General features: G+C 33.4%; 5 protein-coding genes across 7 annotated transcripts; 3 read left to right on the top strand and 2 right to left on the bottom strand.

The window, feature by feature from the left end:
- The first annotated feature begins 35 nt into the window (after nt 1-35).
- On the top strand, nt 36-8,230 carry LOC123677669 (very-long-chain (3R)-3-hydroxyacyl-CoA dehydratase hpo-8). Its single transcript, XM_045614331.1, has 4 exons — nt 36-473; nt 531-878; nt 7,605-7,783; nt 8,071-8,230. The coding sequence occupies exons 1-4, from the start codon at nt 385-387 to the stop codon at nt 8,151-8,153; spliced, it is 699 nt and encodes a 232-aa protein (XP_045470287.1). The 5' UTR covers nt 36-384; the 3' UTR covers nt 8,154-8,230.
- LOC123677671 (COMM domain-containing protein 2) lies at nt 8,218-9,268 on the bottom strand. Its single transcript, XM_045614332.1, has 4 exons — nt 9,113-9,268; nt 8,779-8,939; nt 8,550-8,723; nt 8,218-8,501 (listed from the first exon to the last, which is right to left on the bottom strand). The coding sequence occupies exons 1-4, from the start codon at nt 9,177-9,179 to the stop codon at nt 8,280-8,282; spliced, it is 624 nt and encodes a 207-aa protein (XP_045470288.1). The 5' UTR covers nt 9,180-9,268; the 3' UTR covers nt 8,218-8,279.
- A 606-nt stretch (nt 9,269-9,874) lies between these two features.
- LOC123677575 (transmembrane protein 43 homolog) lies at nt 9,875-11,530 on the bottom strand. The gene is made up of 6 exons (XM_045614178.1): nt 11,330-11,530; nt 11,027-11,250; nt 10,848-10,973; nt 10,557-10,797; nt 10,286-10,505; nt 9,875-10,231 (listed from the first exon to the last, which is right to left on the bottom strand). Exons 1-6 carry the CDS (start codon nt 11,426-11,428, stop codon nt 10,005-10,007), a joined length of 1,137 nt encoding a protein of 378 aa, XP_045470134.1. The 5' UTR covers nt 11,429-11,530; the 3' UTR covers nt 9,875-10,004.
- A 250-nt stretch (nt 11,531-11,780) lies between these two features.
- Nucleotides 11,781-17,453, top strand: LOC123678260 (beta-galactoside alpha-2,6-sialyltransferase 2). Of its 3 annotated transcripts, none has more exons than XM_045615170.1 (4): nt 11,781-11,865; nt 12,260-12,997; nt 14,342-14,716; nt 16,162-17,453. In XM_045615170.1, exons 2-4 carry the CDS (start codon nt 12,295-12,297, stop codon nt 16,401-16,403), a joined length of 1,320 nt encoding a protein of 439 aa, XP_045471126.1. In that variant the 5' UTR covers nt 11,781-11,865; nt 12,260-12,294; the 3' UTR covers nt 16,404-17,453. The 3 variants fall into 3 exon arrangements, with proteins under 3 accessions (XP_045471126.1, XP_045471127.1, XP_045471129.1); XM_045615171.1 differs by having other exon boundaries at nt 11,791-11,826; XM_045615173.1 differs by having other exon boundaries at nt 11,845-11,941.
- A 726-nt stretch (nt 17,454-18,179) lies between these two features.
- On the top strand, nt 18,180-26,347 carry LOC123678347 (matrix metalloproteinase-16-like). Its single transcript, XM_045615331.1, has 5 exons — nt 18,180-18,321; nt 18,383-18,506; nt 18,613-18,714; nt 21,123-21,361; nt 25,856-26,347. The coding sequence occupies exons 1-5, from the start codon at nt 18,238-18,240 to the stop codon at nt 26,261-26,263; spliced, it is 957 nt and encodes a 318-aa protein (XP_045471287.1). The 5' UTR covers nt 18,180-18,237; the 3' UTR covers nt 26,264-26,347.
- The last annotated feature ends 1,472 nt before the right edge of the window (nt 26,348-27,819 follow it).

The following is a 27,819-nucleotide window of genomic DNA, read 5'->3' as shown; positions in this document are numbered from 1 at the left end:
TCCCCATATGACGTTTGCAATTATTAGGTTAGGATACAGAACAACAGAACTGACAGAACATTCATTTTTTGATTATTGTTTGGTAATAATTATTAGGAGTGGGGAATATTTATGAGATAATATGAGAAACTAGATAGCAAAACGTTTAATAAGGAATGGAAGAATGAATATCCTCATTTATTACCTATTGTCAATACGTGGCAATGTTATACGTTGAAACGCGTTAAACGCTTTTCTGTAATGAGCGAATAATATAATAGAGGGGAATAAATCAGTTCCTAGAGGTCGAGGTGCTAAGATTCCGAATAGGTATTTAGTTTCTTGATCTCCGTTGTACGTCAGGGTCATTAACAAGGAAAAGTTTGAAAAATTCTAAATTTAAGTATGGCAAATGTAAAAGAAAACAAAAAGAAAGAGACTTCTGGCATAGTTCAAAATTATTTGATAGCATATAACGCATTACAAACAATTGGGTGAGTTTCAATTAATTCTAGTTTTAATTTTATAACTTGATAAAAAAATATTTGCAGGTGGTCCTTTCTTCTGTACCAATTAATAACCTACTATTTAGCTTCGAATAATCAAAAATCCCTCTATGAAACTGTGAAATACACAGTCATTATATTCCAAAATGCTGCTATTCTAGAGGTGGTTCACGCTTTTTTGAAGTTAGTCTCTTCAAATCCTATTGTAACAGTCCAACAGATCTCTTCTCGTGTCATTGTAGTATGTGGTGTTCTTATGATAACTGATTCGTCTAGAGAATCATTGGGACTCCCATTGGCACTTTTTGCTTGGTCAGTAACTGAAGTGATTCGATATGGCAATTACACTATGAATCTACTTGGTCATGTTCCATATATTGTTAAGTGGTTGAGGTGAGTGATTTTTGTTATTTTTTTCAATTGAAGACCTTTCTTAATAATGATAAAGTTAAGATAATTATATATTTGTTGTTGTCAGACAAGACCCGCAGAAATTTACAATATTCAATGAATTTTCCAATTTATTTTATACTGAACCACTCGTATGATCTCATCAAACATTGTATTTCTTAAAAAACAAGGCAGGGGAAATTTTAACTGCAGTTGTTTATAACATATATATATTGTAAATAATTAAGTACGACTATATAATCATTGATGTTTGGGAATATAAATTGGTTCTTTTAACATGAGTAAATACATGTTTCAATTTTTAAATGAACAGGAATTCATTGATAACTGCTATTTTTGATGAAAGGAAATTTACAATTGTACTGGCAAATATTATAAAAAAGAATGAATGGAATTTTACATGAATCTGAATAAAATTTGTTGTAATAAATTGATTAAGTCTTTGGCAAAATGGCAGCAATAATCTTCAATCAACCTAATGAATTTTATTCTGTGTTGATTTGCCATGAAGAAAATTTGTTCTGATTTTGACTTTCTAAAACATACAATGGATGAGGGGAAATATGCCATCAATGTAAATGGAAACTATTACCTTCAGATTTTCAAACTGGTTATTCAAATAATTATTATAATAGGAATATCTTACTGGAATTCCAGTTTTTGAGAGGTCTAGATTTTTTTATTTATCTTCAGTCGTAATCTCTTAGAACGTCACTCATTGCTATTGATTTATTTTTTTTATTATAATGTTGATTGCTTGTAATTATAAGACTACCAGTCTATGAGGAATATTTAATCTAATCATACTACACTTATTTTCTTTTTTTCATAGAAATACGCGCAATATTGATGTGAACAGTTGATTTAAATTTATTGCCATGGATTTCTTTATGGAGGTCTTTATTGTGTTTGAAGAAATTCCCTTGCACCAATTCTATAAGTACATACTCAAAGTGATAATAATAACATAGATTTCAGTTAATAAGAGCAAGATTTGATAGGAAAATTCTCTTAATTTCTTATGATCCGTGTTTATTTGAAATCAGTTGCCCGCACGGGTGGTGTAACTTTTAATTTTAATAATGAAATAAGAAAGAATCATTTTCGTTTCAATTCAAAAATCTACTTTCCGTCAGGCAACCCAAAATACATCCTTCGAAGTGTCAAATTATACTCTATGATCATTCGCTCGGTCGGAGAAAAAAGGATTTTTTCGAAAATATTTTGTTGTATAAACTCTCATGACAGTAATGAACACCACAAAAAAAGAATTATCCAAAATGAACGTCATGCCTCAACATAATATCCATAGATCCTCTGTTGTATGTATATAGAGAAATATACCTACTACTTTTGATGATTGAAAAATTTGATATGATAGACATGTTAAATCGATCCAATTTTGTCGTATATATTCTCAAATATTCGGATGTTCAAAGATTTGAAATACCCACTTTTTTATCAGCTTCTATACTCATCATTCGATATATCAAAGTTCAATAGCGATATAATAACAAAATAATAAAATTCAAGATCATCTCGATCATGATTCATGGGTGAAGTAGGAAAACCGCTTTTGTACCTAATTTTATTCAAACAGTTCAAATTGTTTCTGAGAAAACGGTTTTTTTCCTCCAAACGATTCCAAAGGTTTATTATTGGGAATAGAAAAACGAAAAAATCAGATATTATCTGAGACAACAATCGTTATCTCTGATACTATGATGTAATGCGGATCTGAATTTTTTGTAATTTTGATTACTTTTAGCTGTTTGCTAAACATCTTCCTAGCTCGAATATACGATAATTTCACAGGCTGAATTGAAATGAATTAATTTTTTGAGAACTTGACGGTATGAAGACATAAACATAAAGTTCAAGACGTATTGTGGTGCATGTAATGATGCCAAATAAATATTTTTTAATGCAAACTCTAGCTTTAATGCTTTCGCATCATATTTTGAAATGTGTATACACTCTACTCAGGTCCAAAAAAAAACGCAACAAGTTGATATTTAGATATTTGAAGTCTTCTAGTTCCTTTATTTTCAGCTGAATTTTCAAAAATTTACCACGAAATTATTCCACAGGATGTTTCAAAATTAGGGTTTAACAACAAACTTAGGTTATCCCTGTATGTGTATAGGGACTAATAAGCCAGCACTAAACAAAATATTGAATGTGCAAGTTGAAATTAATAATTTTATCTACAGTTTACTGAAGGAATTTTTGAATTGGGCTAAAACTAAGAAAACTGAGATATTTTAGCAAATATCAACTTGTTGTTGTTGTTTTTTTTTGCATCTGAATGTGTGAAATTGAAAAATCATAGTTTTAAATTATCGATTTCCATGATATCAGTACAGTTTTTCGTTGAACTATGTAACATAACAAGTTTCAAGTCCAATTCTTGATTTTTTAGTGTCTACTCCTATTGTCCTTTTCTCCCACGCGCTATTGTCTAATTCAATGGAAAATACCAATTTCACTGTATAACGTGAACCAATCAAGTTTTCACAAATATGAAGTTGCATTAGAGTCCGACACTTTTTTTATAATTACAATTTGAGCGACTTTGAGTAGATAATCTATTAACGTTAATGAATATGGAAAAACCTGATATTTTAAGGTCAACCCAAATTTTCGGTACGTAATAATGATCTTTTGAAGAGCTCATCAATTGCATGTACACATTAAAAAAATTCCAGAAAAACGCAGGTTTAATTAATTCAACAATATGAGAAAAACTTATTCTTCTGGATTATAATAAGGTTCCCATAAAACGATTGTGATGCCATTTACGTGATATTTATTCATTTCTTGTACACAAAAGTTGCACGGTTTTTTTCAGAAAGATCTTATTTTCGTTTGTGATAAAGGAACTGTAAAGCTGACTTTCATTACTCTCTCTATCGATGTCCTATATTAAGTTTTCATTTTTTCGGTAGAAGTTGGAGACTGTTTTCTGAAAAATCGAAAGTCTGTCTCTTCAGTTACATATAATTAAAAGTTTGCAGATGAGATGTTTTGGTCATGACTAATAGATTTCCGGAATATTAAAAATTTGATAAAATAAGGAGAAAGCGTTACACGTATTCTTCACTTTCTTTGTTTAGTTGATTATAAATTAATGAACCTTATTTGATCAATTTATCGTTAGAAAACTCATGAAATATCACTATTATTATACAGGGTTAGAACTAATTAGGGAAGCACTACAGGGTCACAGAGATATCGAGAACCGTTAGAAATACAGGGAAGCTTAAAACACAAAAAAGTTGCGTTGTTTAGGGATTAGTGTGTTGGTGTTAACAGATCCAAAGTATCTTCAATGGTTCCCGAGATATCTCGAAAAAACGAGATTTTCTTTTTTTCCCTATAACTCTTTTTTTTTGGAGATAATTTCACGAAATTTGGTTTATAGCCATTATCCAATATAGAGATTCTATTGGTATTGCCAGATTTTTTCTGGTTTCCATTCTTTCAGAGACGCGATAGTCAATTGATGTTTTCACATAACAACTCTTCAAATTTGCGTATCTAGACTCGATATTGTAGAGTATGATATTATTAAATTCGTAATTTTTTTCTGTACCACCTCATAAGGAAAACCAATATGGCGTCCATAAGAAAAAAATTTACTATCGCGTCTCTGAAACAATGAAAAAAAGAAAGAATGTGACGACACCATTAGAATCTCCATATTGAATAATTACTACAAACCGAATTTCGTGAAGTTATCTCCAGAAACAAATAAGTTATACAAAAAAAAAAAGAAAATCACGATCTTTAGTTTTTTCGAGATATCTCGAGAACCAGTGGAGATATTTTGGATCTGTTAACACCAACACACTAATCCTTACATGACGCAACTTTTTTTTTATTTTAAGCCACCCTGTATCTCTAACGGTTTTCGATATAATTTATAGTAGTCAGTATATTCAGTATGTGCTTATTATTGCGGCTTCAAAACATTGTTGATATTTTTCTGATTCATGACAACAGAAAATATTCATTACGTAGGTTAATTATAAAGTGTTGATGTAAGAGTTGCTGAGGAACTTTCCTATTGTTAAACGTCAATTATTGTGATATCGTTTCTTTCTCCAAGTAATTTTTTCAGATGTGTTTTCGGCAGCAAATTAGTTTATAAACGTAAAATCTACCAAAGTGACGAATTTGGCTTACTTTGTTAGTTAATAGATGCATTAATTATAGAGGGTGTCTGGTGACCAGTGGGACAAAGCTCAGGCGAATATAGAGGGTACATATGTGTGAGTTCGGAAACAACATTTGAAGTTACCTCAGGATTTTCGTTTTCGAGATTTTAGGGAAATTTTTAACGACTCTAACTTTGAAAGCACTCAACCGATCTTTGCATTACTGGTATGAGTGGTGACCTTAGAGTTTGTAAAAAAAAATTATTTCAGAATTTCAGGTCCGTAATAAGGATTTATCTTTTTTCATAAAGCAATAAAAACCTACTCTCTGAATTATTGTTCAAAAATAGTCGAATGCATATATCGAAAGTGCCGAAAAAAAGCATCGATAGTTCCATCAATCAAATTTCATTTCGTCATTTTCTAACCACGTGAACGCCAATATAGGACAATAATTTTTCATTTATGTATTTGCGAGTATAAGCTTGCTCTAATTCAGTCACAATGTCTGTAATTTTCGAATTCTGAGCTGAAAATGGTGTAAAAATTGGGTAAATATTAATATTGAAGAATTCGTGTTCAAATTTAATTTTGTTTGTACGGTGAAAAAGCATCGAGAGCGCACTGGTTATCGAATTGAAGGGAATTACCAAATACGACGAAAAATGTTTATTTGAAGATTACAGACATGTTTCGAACCCTGAAGGTTTCATATCCAGTGAAAGAAACGTAAAAGAAATAAACAGAGCTTAGTACATTTATAAGAGGAACGGAAATCGCCTTGTAACTGATGCATTTGTTTTGATGCCAACATTCGTCTCTCCTTGTCTGACGGGACACTATAGCAGTAGCGTAACATAATTTGATTAATTTCGAAATTATCAATTGATGCTCAAAAATAGTTTACAATGTGATTTATTCATAAAAATTCTTTCGTGTTTCAAAGGGGTAAATGTTTTTCTTAGTTTAATGATTAAGTTATTGTGAAGTTATAAAAAAGGATTCCTGATAAAGCATTCAACAATCAAATCAGGATTCTCCACGCCTATGGCTCGCACACACAATCGGCTCGGTTGTTTGTGATTGGTGACACTAAACTTTAATCTCTCTTATATTCGGGATCAAGCAAATTCTGAACAGATTTTAGAATTACACCGATGGTGTTATTCTCTGTCTGTTCACATGTTTGTCAATAGGCACCTCATACACCATCGACTTCAGAAGACTCCCAGAGAAAATAGTCAAGCGGTGTTAGGCTAGGAGATCGAGGTGGCCAAGGCAATCCATCTTTTAGGATATGAGCTACCTAAATAATTCCTAATTTGCAGTGAGAAAAGAGGTGATGTGACATCATGTTGAATAAAATCTCCTCTTTGTGACTTATTGCCTAGAAGGTTGGGAAACATATTCCACAAAAAAAAATTACGATAACTCCCTGAAATTTCTACAATATTTTTAAAACGAAAGCATTGAGGATACTTCGAATATCATATATGAATTCCCACAGATATCCTATCTTCACCTGAGTGTTGTCCCACTGGTCACCAGACACCCTGTGTATAGTGTCGATTGCTGATGATTTACTTATTATTAGTGTTTTATGGGTATAAAGTACAGCACCGAAGTAATTAGCCATAAATAGTTAGCATATCATTAAATTAGAACATCATTATATTTGATTACGTAAATGAATTTTTTTTTTTGTTGAAATCATCATACAAAAAGTAGCTTCACGTATGAGAATTGATTGTAGTCCACATAGGTCAGATAATTGACCAGAAACCTTTTATAAAATTTGATTGCTGAAAGGTCGAAACTATTCCCTTAATTTTACTGATTAAAACATGATTTTCACCTTTGAATAAATAAACATATAAAACAGGTTTTGGTGAAAGTAATACTCATTTATTCGATCCACCTATGAACCTTCTCATTGTTTTCATTTTTCTTCTTATCATTGAATTCATGGCTTTGAATATTCAAGGGCTAATGAACTATTTAACTACATTCCTTCACATGCATAAACTCTAAAACCTTCAATTTCCGAGAATTCTTTCAAAATGCACATTATTTTTCAAGGCAATCTTGAATATTAATAAACCATTGAGATATCAAAGATCATTTCATATGAAGCACACTATACTTGTTTTTATTTGCAACACCCATAAAATACTCATTGGTAGTAAAAGCACAGTATAGGAACTATATAGTTCCTATACTGTGGTAAAAGTAATTTCAAGTTTTCAATAAAATATAATTATTTCATCACACACTGTGACCTCATCAGATATCCCACATTTTAACTGAACGAGTCTTTCATGAAACATGTAAAAATAATAAATCTATTTAAAAAAAATGAAGTGGAATAAATTATACTTTCACTAAGTATATTTTGGGAGGAAAACAGATTATTAGAATAAGTTATTTTGTTCACAATTTCTATTAACATGTTGTAATAAATTCGAATGAGACCATTACCCTGGTTGGAATAATATTATTGTAGAAAGTCATGAAATTTTAATGCAAACAAATATTTTTCTTATTTCAGGTATTCAACATTTATCTTCCTATATCCTATTGGAGTAACAGGAGAATTACTTTGTTTGTATTCAGCTCAGTTGGAAATCAGAAAAACTGGATTGTTAACAATACAAATGCCAAATTCTCTCAATTTTATTTTCAACTATCAGCATTTCCTGATCATTGTTATGATGATGTACATTCCCTGTAAGTAGTGTTCAAAAACTAAAGATTTAGAAAGTAAACTATTTTGTCCTGATACAAAATTCCATTTAAATATCTCTCTTTCTGCTTCGAAACCATCTTCATAAATCACTATGTGTTCAAATTGACAAATGTGGTAACAATCTCAATTTAAATGAATTAAAGGAAAGTAATTTATTCATAATGAATTTCCATTTAATGAGGAATATAGTATCAAGTTGTATGTAAACATACTTCAGAACATGTAAATAGGTACTAAAAACAATATATTAACTATAATTTTTTTTCAGTCTTCCCACAGTTATATTTGCACATGTTCACCTTGAGAAGAAAAGTACTAGGGGGTCAACAACCTGTGAAGAAGCTCAGTTAATTCTAGAACTGAATAAGATAATTTTTTTTTTAAATGTTTATTTATGAATGTTAAAAATATAAGATTTAAATTGTTAATATATTTATTTCAGTATAATCTATGTGGGGAATATATTATATATTAGATTTAGGTGGTGGGCAATGTTCTTTGCAGCTTCCTACAATATCTTCCTCTCGATTCATTTAGGGCTTTTTCCAATTCACTACAAATATAGTTTAAGTTATTAACATCTGTTTGTACAATGTGATGTGTAACTTCATAATCCACACAGTTCTCTTTTCGGGTTTTCAATGAAAAATCCATAGTTATTTTGGGATTCGCCTGATAACGTAAACACCTAGAAGCAACCTACAGGAAAAAATTGTTTGATTTCCAATTATTTATTCAAAATATTACCTCTACTTCTAGCCTCCATTCTAAGTTATCAAAGTGGGGCTCTTTTACACTCAATTCATGAAGTATTTGACTTATTTCAACTTTTTTTCTTTGATAAAATTTATTGAGTATGACTTCTTGTTCATCGTTAAAACCAAGAGTGAGTATTGAGTCCCGAAAATCGGCTTCACTCAGCTAGAAAATAGAATCTTACATATCAATTTAAAAATATTAAAGTTTTGTGGACTACCTTGTGCTGACAAGATAATATAAGTAAGTTGACCAATCCAAGCACAGTGTTTTGGATATTTTCGACAGGTACTGACAGTTTTTCCCCTGCTGTTGCATATAATTTTGTGTTCGGACCATTGTTCAAGTAATCAATTGCCAATTTGCAGAAATCAACAACAACTACAATTTTTTAATAATGATTTATTCAATGAAATTTTATAAGTACAGAAGACATCAACATTCAAGATGCTCAAAACAATACCCTAAATTGGTATGGAGGATAAAAAGTATATAATTGAATTAAACTAAATTTGGTAAGTATGGAAATAAACTGAAGGTTTATGAATGATTACCTTGAACACTTTGATCTTTCAATAAGTTCAAATGCTCTTTATGATCATTCCTGAGTGAAATCAACATATTGATGAATCGTTAGTTTTGTATTAAATAACAGGAAGAAAATGACAGGTAACCGTAACCATGGAGAAAATAGGTTATGTCTTGTGTCAGGGATATGATTACAATTATTATATCCACTATGTCGATATTGTTATTACGACATATCGGTTTCTCACTGATCAGATTTTGTTTGAGATAATTCTGTCGACTCGTCCCGGCATGAGCCCCTTTTCTTCCTTAAGGTGGCACTATACGGGAATTGGCCAATTAACGCAATCCTTTTAAAATTTTCTTTTGATTTAACCTCGAATCTATGGAGGGTAGAGATATCTCATAGAGTAATAAATATATGTTTATTTCTCTGAAAGATAACTCCACCTTCCATACTATTTTCGACAGAACAAATGAAAATTTTGGCATGATGCCGTTGATTGATCTTTATATAGCGCAATCTCAAAGAAGAAAAGGGACCCGTGCCGAGCTGAGTCGCCATAATTATCTTTAATTAAATCTAATCAGTGAAAACACCAGTACTTTAGACATTCTAATTTTAGCATAGCCACAGAATAGAGAGGTATACCTCTCTATTCTGTGGCATAGCGTCAAATAAGAAACTTGGAGAATATTTCATTGTTGCGCGTATAGATGGCGCTCATTACAAAAATAAAAGGTCACTAAAAGTAGAAGGTACAAGTTTTGAAATAAATGAAAACTTCTTAATCAGTATAAAGTATAATACAATATCACACAAATTAATACAATCATTGTTATATAATTTATTGACTAGAATCCAATGTAAAAGACTGGGTGGAAGAACACATTTGAAGCTATTCTTGTTTGTCAATTTCACCTATTGTAGTAACCATTTTGCATTTGCACTGTGTTGTATAAATTTATACTACAATACATGAAAGGGCTCACAGCAGCCATAAGAAGTGCTACCCCTAGCATTGGTCTATAAGCAATCCAAGCCATTGCAATGACAAACAAGGAAACTGACAGAGATATTACTAAATTGAAGTAATTACTTATTTCTTGGGAGAATATACTTCGAAGCATTGGCACGTTGTTAACTGAAAATAAAGAGCTCAGCAAAAAGTATAAATAGGAGACTTTTGATGACTTACATGCTACTTTGAGCAACCGCGCTAAACAAACACTTGAAGCATACAGAATAAACATTCCTATTGCCCGGTATTTCCAAGTTTCAATTTTAGCATCTGAATGCTCAGCAGCAAACATATCATCAACACTCAATAAACCATGTCTTATTAAGGCTATTTCATGTCCTTTTGAAGTGACGTATGGTACTAATATACCATCTTTTTGCATTGCTATTACCGTAACCTGAAAAAGCAGGTCAATCAAATGAAAAAGTTGGAATTATATTGATCATACTGGGTCTCCGGATAATCCTGCATAGTAGAATTGTACTCTAATGTCCCCAACTTCTGGATTCCACACATCTTCACAGTGGTAGTAAATACCTAAATGTAATTTGATATTTTTATTATCTGGTCTTTCATCACTAGTTACTTCAACATAATCGTTAAACTTTTTTTTAATTTCTTTTCCAAGATTTATTCGTCCAATTCTAACATAGGGTGCTATAAAAGTACGTGTCTTTAAAGGTATTTCCCTAAAAGCATATTTCATCAATGAGATTTCAAATTATAAAATAAAACCTACTTAGGATTTTGGTGTCCATGACGTATATAAAAATTACTACTATCAACAAGTTTATCCCTCCATTCTGTATCATAATAATAATCTTGTACATCTGAATTAGCTCCCATCTCATTAGTACTTTTAGTCCTAGAATGATTACAGGTCAATTAATTTTTACTTATGAAATAATATTAACCTACGTTACTTCTTCTACCCACTGATACATCTGAACCCTTCGTTTTAACTTAACGGCTTGGATAGCAATACCGTAATCCGGTTCGGTAAGTGGCTCTTCGACAATGATTGGGCCCCCTATATGAATCAAATCTCCATCATATTCTCTTTTAGCTGATTCATAAGCATTCAAAGAAATAACAGTATTGTATGCTTCGTCTAGTACATCTGCATGGTGCACTGCTCGACCCTGATTTAAATTAAGACATTGTAATTACTTTATATCAACTGGGATATTGTAAGTAACGAGAAAAAAAAACAAAACCTGCCTCGTTCCAAGTTAGAAGCCAGATCCCTGCACAAAATAAAGAAATACCTATTAATGAGGTTAACCAGCTCCTGTAAAATTCTTCACTGATCGAATTCATTATGTTATTTGTGCAGTAGTTATGCTCCTATGCATATGCATATATAAATATTTATGTTTATGATAAAAAATTTAATTTTTACTGCACAAACCTTATATTTTTATGCCTACTAGCACCAGACCTACTTTTATATTGGTTCGAATTCGAAATAGATAATGCAATCCTTGCATTATTTTTGAGTTATTTTTGATAAATTTTTTGACAAACATTTTAATAATACTTGAAAGAGAGAAACTGCAATCCAATAGCACTATAAATTGTCTTATTTCATAATCATAAAAGCGTATTTTTAGGCAGATGAGGGAAAACATCGACGACAAAGTAGTTTAAATGTCTCTGCTATTTAGTATTTATTACTGTTGTTTCCTTTCAACATGTAAGAACTTAGTGGTTATTAGGTATTACAGTTTTAATAATAAATAAATAAACATCAGAATGTATGTATAATATAAAGAATTTCGTGTGTAGTTAGGGATAGTGCCAATATAATATTCAGTTTTTATTGTTTTGATGGTGAATAAAGAGGCATGCTTGATTCATGATTTATTGTTTTATTTTCGTTAATGTTTTCACACTTTGTTTTAATAAATACTTTGGACTGAATCGTTGTTTTTTATAGATCTATTTATTTTGTCATGATTCGATAGAGATGGGTTTTTTCATGTTATTCTGGTGGTTTTATTCCGTAATTTATACATTATCATTCAGTGTTGGGTTTGCATGAGCTTGAAAATATTTGCACACATATTTCTGAGCAGATTGTTGCCACGATTCTAAATAACTTGGATGAGAATTTTCCGTTTGATTCAAAATATGTTGTCGTTTCCACAGTTTTCGAAATGGAAATGCCTGTAAAATGAATAAAAATGCGACCAGCGGTGGTAACAATATGGGTGTTTATAAACCTCCTCTTTTTCGGTATGTGTGGATACATGTATGTTCTCTGGTCACAATATTGGCTGTATATGGTAGGAGAAGTCAATCCAACACCATCCCCTTATGATCAGCAGATCTACTTCTACAACCATGGTTTTATGCCTACGGAAAAGTTCATTGCCGTACATAAATACAACGAAGAAGCCAAAACACGCACAAAAAAACACCTCAAAGAAAATTCAACAATAACAGTCATCAAGGACAGCAAGCCCAGGTTTGCAAACGTCAGAAATTCAAATTTCGAGTTGGATACGAAGAAATACAGGTGCAGAAGAAACACAAATGGCGCTACGTGCCTATCTAGGACGACGGATTATAAGGAGAAGCTTTTGAGAGAGTTCAGAAGAGTGATCTTGGACGAAAGTAGTGCTTTCAAGTCTGGCTCGGAAAATCCCTACAATGTACAATATGAAGGACCCCGGGAAAGCGTCGAGAGCAAGGATTCTGAGGGAGTTTTGTGTGAGCTGAAGCGTGTGCAATTTGGCACGTTGAAACGTTTGGATCTGCCTGTTGAATCCTACCTGAGGCCTTATTTGCCAAAGAGAGGAATTTTCGAGAATAAATTTTTCAATACTTGTGCCATCGTTGCCAGTTCAGGTGCTCTGTATGGCTCAAATCTTGGGAAATTCATTGGTGAGCAATAACAAATTATTACTGTAGTCCATTCAGGATTTATCGACATCGGGGTAGGCTTGAAAGTCCAGTCGCGGCTTAATGTCTGGTTACAAAATATTACAAAATTGCTGTGGTTTTATCACAGAAATAAAATGTTTAATTATTATAATTTAGAAATGCATTTGGTGATTTTTCAAAATATGCATATCGCGTCAATGACATTTCCAATATCAACATGAATTCTGCAAATCCAAATATTTCTGAATGACCCATTACAACCTTAATTTCGATTTCCACAGCCGCCCGGAATGTCAATAATTCCTGAACGGACCATACAGGGTGTTTCATCATAAACTGGACAAACATATTATAGTCGCGTATATGACACCGGTAGAATCATTTTTGCCTTCTGAATACCTCGTTTTGGAAGCATGAGCGAGATGTTCAATGTAATTTCTAAAGAATATTCTTTTGAGTGTGGTTAATTATTTATAACTTTTGAAGTTACGATTTCTGGTCACATCAGAGTATTTGCTGTAATTGATTTTATGATTGACTTTGGAAAAAAATTCAGTATGGCAACAATGCTGGAAAAGGATTTATGACAGTTGAAAAGGTTTTGAAAAGGTTTTATGACAGTTTATTCAGATAGGAGTAAGTTGGCTAGAATACCCATGTGTATCACTTATACCTGTAAAACTTTGGAGCAAAACGTGAGATTTATGCCTACTTGATTTTGAGAGATCACTAGAGTTGTAGATGACGCATACATAGTTTATCGTAAACTGTAATCAGAAATTGCATAGGGTGTTCGAGGTTAACAAAATACAAAATGGTCCCGTTTCACGAAAAGTATCCTTATAAACTATTTCGAACTAACTACTGGACTAAATGTAACTAAACTAAAATAACAACAATTGAAAAACCGAACTATAGCGTGAATTCGAACAATTCTGAAAAGCGCTACCTTACAGAACTCTGGTAAGTTCTAACCAACGAAACAGGTGGTCTGTTTCAAAAAGTTAGAAACAAAATCTAATCAGTGCACACGCCGACACTAGGGTTTCTAGGCATCTCAGATAGGAGATAGTATTTGTATTTTTTTCTTTCTATTCTATTACTATTAACTGGTCCAGTGGATTTTCTGAAGTGATCAATAAACATTAAAATTATTGTTATTCGAACTTTGCTTCACGTCGTTCGTCTAACCTAACAGTATTTCCGTGAGAAAAAAAAAACTATTCTGGTGGAATGAGTAAAGGTCGCCATAGACCATAAGACCTCACGGTGGAAAATTGAGAAATGTTTCAAAACATTTTTTCAAATAATTTCTAATGAATTTTACATTCGTTTTTCTTTCAGATTCTCACGATCTCGTATTGCGCTTCAATAACGCTCCTACGACGCATTTCGAAAAAGATGTTGGTAAAAAAACTACGATACGTGTTTTGAACTCTCAAGTGGTCACCAAGAAAGAGTTTGACTTTCTAACATCGAGCCTTTACAAAAATGTAACTCTAGTAGCTTGGGATCCGAGCAATTATTCTTCGGATTTAGATGAATGGATTCGTAATCCCGAATTTCGGCTTTTTGACAACTACATAGAGCATAGGAAAACCGTGGAGAAATCACGGTTTTACCTGGTGGATCCAAGGTCATTGTGGGGCCTTTGGAGGTTTTTACAGAGGAATTCCATGAGTAGGCTCAGGAAAAATCCGCCTTCTTCAGGTTTCTTGGGTAAGATATTTTATCTATAACTATTAGGCCAATTAAAAAGTCCCCGGTCTGATGCACAGATGGCGATGCTAGTATTAAAACCACATGATTTTTAGTCAGTACCAACCATCAAACGATACGTGTCAAAATTTGACTGCATTCCGACCATTAGTTTGTGAGATATTGCGTTGTGAGTGTAGCTACTTTTGATATTTGAAAAAAGAAGAAAAAAAAATTCGGGTACTCATAAAATATTGCTTTTAGAAGGGAAAAATATAGTTGAAGCAAAATCTTGGCTTGATGAAGAATTTCCGAGGTCTGCACCAGGAAAATCAATTACAATTTATTGGTATGCCAAATTTAAACGTGATGACAAAGGCACCGAAGACGGCGAACGCAGTGGACGCCCAAAATAGGCTGTCACCGACGAAAAAATAAAAAAAAGTGTACATCATATCATTCACAAATATTTGTACATGAGAAAGCTGTTTGAAAAATGGGTGCCGCGTGAGCTCACAATCGATCAAAAGCAACAACGTGTTTATGATTCTAAGCAGTGTTTGGAGCTGTTTAAGTGAAATAAACATGAATTTTTGCGTCGATATGTGACATGGCTCCATCATTTCACTCCGAAGTCCAATCGACAGTCAGCTGAGTGGGCTGCACACGATGAATCGAATCCAAAGCGAGGAAAAACACAACAGACAGCTGGCAAGGTTATGGCATCAGTATTCTGGGATGCGCAAGGTATAATATTCATTGATCACCTCCAAAAGGGCCAGACCATCAACTGCGATTATTATATAGCGTTATTGGATCGTTTAAAGAATGAAAACGTTAAAAACGGCTCCATTCGAAAAAAAAAGGTACTATTTCATCAAGACAATGCGCCGTGTCACAAATCAATGAAAACAATGGCAAAATTGCATGAATTGGTTTTCGAATTGCTTCTGAATTCACCGTATTCGCCAGATCTGGCCCTCAGCGCCTTTTTCCTGTTCTCAGACCCCAAAAGAATGCCCGCTGGAAAGGAATTTAGTGCCAATGAAGAAGTAATCGCCGAAACTGAGGCCTATTTTGAAGCGAAAGACAAATCGTATCTACTATAAAAATGGTATCGAAAAGTTGGAAGATCGCTATAATCGCTGTATCGCCCTCGAAGGCAACTCTGTTGAATAATCAAATCAAATTTAGCCAATAATATGTGTTTTACTATGGTGGACCGGGGACTTTCCAATTGGCCTGTTATTAAACTAAAAACTTCAAAACTTAAGAATTCACAAAACGTTAAATGAAAAATTGTGGAAACTTAAATAAGTGTTGTTTTTATTGGAATATTTTTTGGTATTCAAGCTTTTCTCATTTTTACGAGATTCAGATGAACAAGTTGCTGAATTGCAACCTAAATCGACTCAACCAACTACTACTGTTAGCAAAATGTTATCGTCACTATTTTTTTTTTCTAGGTCTTAGACTCCTTTTACCAATTTGTGGTTTCGTTGATCTGATTGAATACATTCCTTCAACCAGAGTGACCAAAAAATGCCACTATTACGACACCGACGACAACGCAGCCTGTACATTTGGAGTGTGGCATCCTCTTGCAGCAGAAAAACTTATAACGTATCATTTGAACCTCTTGAATGATACTCAAGTATTCCAACAGGGATTTGTGAGAATTCCTGGTTTCCAAAAGACGAATTGCTGATTTCGAGTTGACCTTAATGTTATATGGTTATGGAGTTCAAGTGGTTTTTAAATAATTTTGAATAATTGGACAATTTCCTGGGTTCAGTTGTATTAATTCAAGGGCATAATTCCTTTCTTCTTTTTCCCTTTTTCCTTTCTTACAGACTTATATTGTTGTTGTGTTTTTCACTGGCGGGAAAAAAAAATTAAATGTTGATATTCAGATTACTTAGATATTTTGTTTCTCGCAGTAAATCAACCCTTGAAATTATGAATTGCACTGAGGAGACGCGCTGAACGGGAAAATATACTCAAGACGTTATGGAAAGTAAATTGAGCAATAAAACGTTGATAAGGTGAAATTTCATGATCTAATCTATTTCCAACTTCGTCTGGCTGTATAACAATTTCATTAATAAATATCTATTCATTTCGAATAACGACAGTTATGTCATACATTTCAAAAACATCTCAACTATATTAAAGTTTACGAAGATTTGGTTCAGATGAAGGTTGAGGATAGTTTCAGTGAAAAATTTACGAAAACTTTTTGAGTATCACCTTCTAGTCATTCTTCTATTATTTATTATTATATTATTCCTAAAACTATTAATTTGTAGATTTCTCATAATGATGATCGATGAATATAAGAACCATTTACTCATTGACAAACTGTCAAATGAATAAAAATTCATATATATTCAATTCACACATGTTTACGCAAGAAATGGAAATCCTTTTATTTCAAATTGTTAAGATAGAAGTTTGATTATTTTCACCCTAACTTGCTATGATGTTATAGATGTCTTGAAAAATTTACTATTGAAAGTAATTCTTTAATATTCAATTCCGAATTCCGTTTATAATAAATTGAAGAAGTGAAAAAACCGAAGTTGTTGTTGGTTTGGATATACATTGTCATAACTATCTGATAAATCATTGTGTTGACTAACTCTTTCACAACTTATTTGAAGTATTACCAAATATCTTGAATTTCCTTGTTGCACCACTCTTTTGAAAGTGAATGTTATTGTGATGATTGTTTTAATAAATTTCATCGTAGATGAAAATGTTTTTCATTTATCCATAATTTAAACTTTTTCCTAGAAAAAATCTCCAAAAATGTTTTCCATGTTGGTTATTGTGATTATAATAATAATTTTATTCACCCTGATAATTTTTATTCGAATCCATAGGACACGTTTTGGAATTACCCAAAATTAAATAAATGCAATAAAATGAAAAACCGACAAAATCAAATGAAATGAACACTACGAATAATTAAACAAACTGAATAATTCCATAATCTTACGCTATTTTATACTAGACTCAAACTATTAATTCTTATACTTTAAAACATTGCTGGAGCAGCAAAGTTTCGAATTCATTTTTGAATCTCTTGTACTCCAATTTGTCGGTCAATTGGTTGAGAAATCAAATGCCACTATAAAAAGGTGACTGCTGAAATTGACAGAAAAAAAAAATTGATATCCGAGTTGATTCATGCTATAACGCAATAGGCCCACGAATGAACGTGCGCTCAAAAGCTCCTGACACTGAGGCTGTGTTTTTCTCGTTCTTTATTTTTAATTTTGTTTTAAATTGTATACGTTATTATTCTATATGTTTTTTTGATGTGCTTGGAAAATCACCTCTGAAAATTAGACCCTGTAAACAGCGTTTGTTGCATATAATCAACACGGGATATTTCACCTTATTTCATGGCTAGGAAAATTGTGGGATAATTTCGCAAAGGTTTTTAGATTGATAACGTAGTGGTCAGATTATGAAAAATATCAAATAAAAGTAGCTTCTTCGTTATTCATATCATAGTAGATTAGGAACTGAGTAAAATGGACGTGTTATTTATTAGTATAATCTTAGCAATTTTTTGTTCATCCATTGAAGGGGTAAAACCTAAAATTCAAAATGCTTTGGTGAGTCTTCGTTTGTTACTTGAATTTTTCAACATTTATTTCCACGAATTTCTTATTTAAGGTTTATTTATCTCAATATGGTTACTTGGAGCCAAATGCTATGGGTAATAGCTCTTTAGTGAACGGTAAAACCTTCAAGAAAAGCATTAAGGAATTTCAGTCTTTTGCTGGGATACCAACCACAGGTAAACACTGAAAATATAGATTTTTTTTTATTTTCGTAATTGTTCATCGGATTTTTCAAGGACACTTATTTCCGTTATTTTATTGACTTTTTAATTTTTTGCGCAGGAAAATTGGACAAACTCACTATGAAAATGATGAGCGAACCAAGATGTGGTATGAAAGATACAACAGGAAGGTCAAAGAGACAAAAACGATTTGCAATTCAAGGTAGGCACCTATTAATAATATTCATTCATGAATTCTATGTATAACCTTCAAAAAAAGGACCCATCTTAAGTAGAAGCTGGTGGAGTGAAGTGATCATTTCATTTCAAATACTTACATAGCGAAAATTATCAATGGCAGGCATGTCAGGGAAATACGGAGGTTATTCGATTCAATTTGTTGAGTTTGAACGAAATTTTTGTCCGTGATGCGAAATTAATTATTTCTCTTTCAAAAAAACTCTTTAATATTTTAGCGCTTAGGCTCACGAAATTACATTTGTGATGCAAAATCAAACAAAAATTCTTGTTCGATGTTTTTATTCATTGTAATGATCTCGAAATGAATGGGAACGTGGAAACACTGTGAAAAAACAGATTGAAGATTCCATACTCATATGAGTGTAGAGGGCAATTGCGCTAACCTAGTAACTGAAAGAATAAGGAAAACAAATTCTTCAAGCACGCTTTTTAAATGAATTTATGGCCCTTTTTTCATATTGCAGGTACAATATATATAATATTATATGTAAACTTTGCTTCCGCCGTTTCGAAATAGATGGCTGTAGCGGTAAGTGGTAGTCGAAATAAATATATCGTAGATGTCATACAATAAGCTAAGGTATTTGTAAACATAACGCCATCGAAATATTAGTCGATTTTTGCCTGCATCATAAAGTTATTTTCGATTAAACATGTTAGCTTACGAGCCAAATTCCCGTTATCTGCTTTAATATCAAGAAATCTGCGGCTGAGGCTCATCAAATGCTCTCAAATACCTATGGTGAGGCCGCTATTGGTGAAAAAACGTGCCTAGAGTGGTTTAAGCGCTTCAAGAACTGTGGTTTTGACGTCGAAAACCAGCATGTCGGTGGAAGCGAGAAGGTTTTCGAAAACGCAGAATTGGAGGCATTAATTGATCAGGACCTGTGTCAAACGCAATAAGAATTGGCAGGATATATGGGAGTGACAGAACAAGCCATTTCAAAACGCCTGAAAATCATGAGAATGAATCAAATACAAGAAAATTGAGTTGAAAGGCGTTTGTTTGCTTGCGGACAGCTGCTTGCGAGGCAAAGACGAAAGGGATTTCTGCATCGCATTGTGATGAAAAATAGGCTCATTACGATAATCCCAAGCGCAGAAAATCATGGGGATATCCCGGCCATGCTTCCACGTCAACGGTCAAACCGAATATTCACGGTTCTAAGGTCATGTATTCGGTGGGACCAGCTCAGCGAGTTGTTAAAACCGACTGAAACAATCACAGGCAATCGTTATCGAAGGAAATCAATGCGTACGAGCCAAGCACTGAAAGATAAATGGTCACAATACAACGAAAGACATGATAAAGGTATTTTACAGCATGATAATGCCCGACCCCATGTTGCGGAAGTGGTCGAGACATACTTGAAAACGTTGACATGGGAAGTCCAACCCCACCCGCCGTATTCTCTAGACGTTGCTCTCTCGGACTATCCCTTTTTTCGATTAATCTAAAAAAATCAATAATTTTGAAACGGATGACATTTTTAAAACACCGATAACGAGATACTTTTCGACAAATTTTCGGCTATAAACTGCGTTGAAAAATATAGGGTGTCCCATTTGAGAAACACCAACTCTCCCATATCTTAAGAACGAATTAATTCAGAAATTTATAAAAATTACTGACAGAAATGTTTTAGACTTTTTTGAATATCATGAAATAAACCAAGATATAGCGAAAACAGTCATTTTTCTGAAACGATTTGTATAATACCCAACTCGAGAACGAATAAATATATAAATGATCTACTTTCTGTTATCATATTAGTTCGAAAACAGAAATCGAGGTTCCTTGAAGATTTTTCCCTAAGTTTTATAGTTCTCCAGATGCTTTCAATGAAAATCGAATTTGAGACATTCTGTACATTCTGTCCGATTATTATCACGGCCGTAATATGAACATAATTCATTTTGACCTCTAATCTCTCATTGGCCAGAGGAACAAGATCAATTTCTGTTCAAAATCCAAAAATTACAGAAATTGGGCGAATATTTGAAATTCATAAGTACTTTCACTTACTTCTTATTTTAATGATATTCGTAGATTGCTTCTGTAGTCCAGTGGACAGAGATGTCGACTGTGGTGCCGGCGGAGGTACCGGGTTCGAATCCTGGCAGGTCGGTCATTGATGTTGTACATGTTCGGTGATGGTAAGGTTAGAGGCTAATTAATTGACCATAGCAGTCCATGCCTTCAACGAAAGAAAAAAAAATAAAATAAGTATGTTGCATCAAAGTTGAACTTCTGTGTATCGGAGAATTTGTTTTTTTTTTAGTTTTTTTTATATTTCTATTTTGTAACCTTATTAACTTTCTATTACTATTATTTGCTCTTTATATTTCTTCATACTATTTCGTTTATAGGAAGCAGGTGGAAGACGAAACAGTTGACTTACAAAATATCTAAGTATTCGAGTAAACTTGGAAGAGAAGAAATAGATACAAATATACAAAAAGCCTTCAATTTATGGTCGAAGTACACAGATTTAACTTTCGAACCATCCAGTCGAGGTAAAATAGATATCAGATTCGAAGAAAGACAGCATGGTGATGGTGATGCCTTCGATGGACCTGGAGGAACTCTGGCACATGCCTATTTTCCTGTAAGTTATTAAATACCTAGGACGACTTTTGGCAGAATGGCAGTGTACAAGGTGGGCAAATTTCGATGTTTTAGTATTACAACTTTTAAACCAGAGGCGATAGACAAAATCTGATACCCCATTCTCGATTTTTCTGAGAAACTAACAAGGGTAGTATTCATTTTTGGCCACCTTCTTTTGTTTTCGAGTTATAAGCGAAAATTGGAAATATGGCGATATCGAAAAACATTTATATCTTCGCTAATACTGATGATAGAGCTTTGAAATTAAAACATTATACGGACACTTTTTTACGTACTTAGAATCTAGTGGCGTGCTTGTCTTTCCAAAAGGGTCTTTAATTACGAAGCTACGACCCAAAGTTATGTTTTTTTAAATGGGAACACTAGATTTCTGTGCCATTTTTTCAAAGCTTAATTTCTCCTGATTTCAAAAATATATAACATCGTATGGTTTGTATTAATATGAATAATAGAAAATGGTCAAAAACCTCTTTTTATCTGAGAGTCCCAATATTTCTTTTCAAAAGACAAGCACGCCACTGGATTCTACGTAAAAAAGTGCCTGTATAATGTTTTAATTTCAGAGCTCCATCATCAGTATAGCGCAGATAAAAAAAATGTTTTTCGATATCGCCATTTTTCCAATTTTCGCTTATAATTCGAAAACAAAAGAAGGTGGCCAAAAATGAATACTACTCTTGTTACTTCTTCAGAAAAAGAGATCGAGAATGGGGTATCAGATTTTGTCCATCTCCTCTGGTTTAAAAGTTGTAGTGCTAAAACATCGAAATTTGCCCACCCTGTACAAATATTGCCCTATTTATTATTATTTTGGTCAACAAACATTATTATTATTTTTATTTGGTAAATGAACGAATCAAACTAGCATAATCTAAGTCAAAAGTTTACCACAGGAAAATGATTTTGAGTTACCATTGGGAGATTATTTAGCTTTTTGGGGTCGCATCAACACCTACTATGTTGAATGCTAAATGCTACTGCTGGCTTTCAATTGAAAAGCGTCAGTTTTCTTCGATGCTGGGATAGGTAATACTGATGAGCTCCAAACAAAGCGAAACCTGTCTACCTATGTGGTAACTGTTAGTTTAGATTCTGTTAGTTTTATTTCACTATGTCACTTCATAGTTAAAGTGTGATCCTTTATCGTGCAGCAGCCAATTTATTGACACCTTCAGACACTTGACTTTAAAGAATAGTATCATATTGATTTGACAAAAAAATAATATATTATGAATTATATAAAAAACTTCAAAACACTCTGATAGTTCAAACTAACTGATAGATAGATAGATAATTTTCTTTATTTCAAGTTTTACACAACATTAGCTACATAAAAGATGAAATGACGTCAAAATAAAGAACTTAAATGAACAAGTTTTCAGAAACAAAATAATCCCCATAATTGTAAGGTTCGAAACATTCTCTCAACAATTTTCTTAACGCTATATAAACTATCACAGCATTTAATATAATCAGGTAGTCTATTGAATATTTTGATACATATATAATAAGGACCCTTTTCACTCAAGGTTAATCTATGATAAGGTTACAATAAATCTTGAGTTCTTGTGATATAATTATGACTAACTTTCATATCAAACTAATCTCTATTTTTAAAAACAAACAACAAACATACATAAATATACAAAGCATATACGGTCATTATATTCATATTTCTGAATTTGCCTCTGCATGAATCCCTGTACTTCGTTTTGCATATAGTTCTAATAATTCTTTTCTGAGCTATGAATATCGATTGGACTCTAGAGTTGCCACCCCAGAAAATGATTTCAAATCTAATGATCGATTCACAATTCGCATGATATAAAATTTTCAAAGTACCCTCAATCATATACTGAGCAACAACCCTAATTCCATAACCAACACTGGCTAATCTTAAACAAAGTTTATTTATATGTATCACCCAATTCAGAAATTCATCTATTTGTATGCCAAGGAATTTTGTACTTGATACAGGTTCTATTATATTATTTTCAAGAGTAATACGGCCTGATGATGTAGATGTTTGTGATTGTTTAGTACGAAAGAACACCAAACTTGTTTTTGGAGTATTTATCACTAGCCTATTCATAGAAAACCAACTATCCACCTCATTGTAGCTATTCTTTGTTTGTTCAATTATTTCATTGGAACTATTTCCATGTAATGAAATGTTGGTGTCATCAATGTAATTAGTGATGAGATATTTATTCAATGACAATGGCAAATCATTTATGTAGATTATTAACAGAATAGGTCCGGCAATACTACCCTGAGCTATACCCACATCAATAAAAGAAACTTCAGATTTAACGTTATTATCGACAACAATCTGTTGACACCTATCGGAGAGGAACGACAGTATCCAATCATTAACCCCACCCCTAACAGCATACCTATCAAATTTCTGCAGTAAAATATCATGATTCACACAATCATAATCTTTTTTCAGATCTATAAAAAGACCCAAAGCTAAATTTTTGTTTTCTAAATGATCTATAACCGCATTTATGAACTGATAAATAGCAGTATCAGTCGATCTTCTTCGTAAACATCCATGCTGACATTGGAAAAAAAGATTACACTTATTTATAATCTAATTGTTGCTGCATCTTCTTGACAAAAAAACCTCGAAACCAACTGGATTGGGCGAATCATAGAAATTAATTACCGTTTGAGTGATATAGACTAGAGTTGTTGTTTTTTAAATGGGAGAGCCTATATTTTTCAACGCACTTTTTTAGCCGCAGATTGAGCATCCCGTTACCGTCATTGGCTTCAAAGATATTGAGTTTCTCGACTTCATATTTGAAATGGGACACCTTAAATAATACTATTTTTCATTTATTTCGAGATTTAATTCATTTTGTGCCCATTTCATAATTGTAATGCAAATTATAAAAACACCAGTTCTCATCTACATCACTACATCTCTAAAACTATGATATAATTAATGTCTATGACCTGTTATGAGTATCATGTTAACCATCAAAATTACTGAAAAAAAAAGTTTAAGAATTTATCGATTATCTCGAATAAAAACCAAGGTAAGCGAAATATTTGAAGCAGCTATGTTTCAGTAACACTCTGTAACTCGAAATCCAAGATATTAAGTGTATAACTTTGCTTCCTCCGTTTTGCAATAGATGGTGGTAGCGGTAACTGGTAGTCAAAATAGATAGAACGTGAATGTCATACAATAATCTTAGGTATTTGTAATCATAACGCCATCGAAATATAGGTTGATTTGTGTCAGCATCATACGAACCAAATTCTCGTCATTTGCGGGAGGTTTCAATTTTCTGCTTTGATATGAAAAAATCTGCGGCTGGGGCTCATCGAATGCTCTCAAATACCTATGGTGAGGCCGCTATTAGTGGAATAACGGTTTTAACGGTTGAAGAACGGTGGAAGAGAGATGCAGAAATGGAGGCATTTATTGATCAAGACTCGTGTCAAACGCAACAAAATTGTCAGAATCATTGGGAGTGACGCAACAAGCCATTTCAATACGCCGGAAAGTCATGACAATGATTCAGAAACAAGAAAATTGGCTAACGTACGAATTGAAGCCGAGATATGTTGAACAGCGTTTGTTTGCTTGTGAAGAGCTGCTTGCAAGGCAAAGACGGAAGGGATTTCTGCATCACATTATGACTGGAGACGAGAAATGGGTTCATTACGATAATCCCAAGTGCGGAAATCATAAGGATATCCCGGCTAGGATACCACGTCGACGGCCAAACCGAATATTCACGGTTCCTAGGTCATGCTCAGTATTTGGTAGTACCAGCTCGGCGTAGTGTATTATAAGTTGTTAAAACCGACTGAAACAATCACAGGCAATCGTTAACGAATAAAATTGAAGCGTTTGAGCTGAGGATTGAAAGACAAACGGCCGCACTACAACGAATAACCAGAGACATGATAAAGTGATTTTACAGCATGTTAATGCCCGACCCAATGTTGCGAAAGTGTTCAAGACATACTTGGGAACGTTGAAAAGGGAAGTCCTACCCCACCTGCCGTATTCTCCAGACGTTGCTAAAAAAAATGGATCGATTCGTTGACCGCCTCAACAGATGACCAGTTTTTTCAACGCGGGTTTCGTATGCTGCTGGAAAGATTGGAGAAAGTAGTGGCCAGCGATGGACAATACTTTGAATCATAAATGTATAACTAGTTTTTTGAAATATAGCCTCGAATTAAAAAAAGAAGGGGGAGCAAAGTTGTACGCCTATGTATTCACGATATGATTTCTGATTTCTTATTATTTCGAAAAAAGGACCTCAATAATCTCCAATAATCTCATTAGGATTATGTCCATAGCAGATGTCTTGCTTAGTGCATAAGATACCTTTTTTTCTCTTAATATACAACTCATTCAAAGGAAATATAAGCGACTCACTTAATGCCCCTGTCGCTAAGAATTCTTCAATTACTTACCAAATTGATTTCGGTTTTTTTGCAGCAATACGGTGGTGCCACCCATTTTGACGAATCAGAACCTTGGATGATCGGTGCTGGTTCTGGAATAGATTTATACCAGGTGGCAGCGCATGAGTTTGGTCATGCCCTTGGACTCAGTCATTCTGACCGAAAGGATGCTCTTATGGCGCCCTTCTATAAAAGATCATGGACGAACGATCTCTACGATGATGATATACAGGGCATCCAGAGATTGTACGGTGGAAAATCTGGGGGAACACCAGCAACACCACCCGAGGCACCAGCAGCACCACCACCAAAAACACCACCTCCACGCAGAAATAGGCCAAGATTGCCAGGGGGTTGGTTCTTCCCTAGAAGACGTTGGATTATCCGAACAAGAAGACGTTGGTACTTTCCACAAGGGAATCGTAGGGTTTTCTATGGGTGAAACTAAATTGGAGCATGTTGTTGTTTCAGACAAGACTTACTTTTTATCAAATATTGTCTTAAGTTGAATACAAATTTGGAAATATTGGAGATATTTCATTTACCTAATCGCTATCTGAGAATATTTATTCTCAATATACAGAGACTGAGAGAAATCCAGCGTCGAGTGATAATCATGATCTAGAATCCTTGAAGATGCTTTCCAGAATTAGGAGATCGGATTGTCAGAAGTTTAGTTTGAGGGAGGACAATTGGGAAAGCAGCTCGTTAGTATCAATTGCAGATAGCTATGTTGAGAGTTAACTACTTTCCTCGAGAATGGTTGAAATCTGTTTTTGTTCTCCTGCCTGAGACTAAACCACCATTAGCCTTATAATACATATATTTATTGAAATTGTTCTTGAAAATCATACATAACCGCATATGTATATGAGAAAAGTGGGGACTCTTCTTCCGACTCCTTTTATTTGTAACTTAACCACGATCTCTGTTTTGAGATTTTTTCGTTAACCTATGCCTTTCGCAAGATAGTCTCTTCTTAACTGAAAGTTCTACAAAGGTTGCGCGTAGGGGATATTGAAATGTAGATAAACATGAATGAAAACTTCATTAATTCCCAGAAATGAATTCTATAATTGATTTTTCTGTATACCATTCCATTGTTTCGCTTCAAAATCATCAACTACGAAATCCTCATGTCCTCTATTGCATGTTGTAACGTTATTTCAATATAAATTTCGGCTTTTGTCAGTACGCCACTGGTGACCGCGTTCGGGTGTTTCCGTCAAACGGTCTGCTAGGTTCACACCCGTTATTTCTGAAGGCTCGTGGGAGCTTAGACAAAATAAGGGGGTTCCCCGACCTCCGAGATGACTGAAGCGATCGCCAGCAGTGGCGTAACTAGAATTGACTCATGGGGGGTCGTTTACCCCCACTTTAGAAAAGCACAATCTTTAAAATTTTATATATTCTTTTTTTTATTTGGTTGGCATTGGGAGGCCTAGACTATCCTCCATGAATCAATTTATTGTTCATTGAGGTTCTGCGTGATTCTAGAAGAATCTATAATACGAATATAATAAAATCATAAAACTCCTCTGGTGGCCGTCCGCTGGGAACAACCGCAAACGGTGAATCTACGAAGAGTATGGCATCAAAAACAGATGGTGTAAATTTCAGTTGAAAATATTCCATCAACGAGTATTTTATAACGTGAAAAAAATGTAACTAGAATTTCTTTGACAAATTGAAGTGGCAGAAAATTTCAAATTCATCTATGAATCTAAAATATTTTCACTCTTCAATTAATTCCACAAAGAAGAATAGTTTTTTTTCTCATGACCTCTATTTTACGGAGAGTTTTTATGTACCTTTGCATTCCCAATCAATTCAATTATTCATCAGTTTGATTCATATAATACTATTATATGAGACTATAGGCGCATATGTTCAATTACTGAATTCATAAGGAAGAAATAATCTCGAAAGTAAAAAAAAAACATCAAAAATATTGATAATCGTGAATCGAATTGATTAATTCTAAATATAAAAATTGAT

This window comes from Harmonia axyridis, chromosome 4, assembly GCF_914767665.1.
Source record: "Harmonia axyridis chromosome 4, icHarAxyr1.1, whole genome shotgun sequence".
Classification (NCBI taxonomy): domain Eukaryota; kingdom Metazoa; phylum Arthropoda; class Insecta; order Coleoptera; family Coccinellidae; genus Harmonia; species Harmonia axyridis.
The sequence above is the reverse complement of the archived record's forward strand: the minus strand, read 5'-3'. Positions and strand labels throughout refer to the sequence as shown.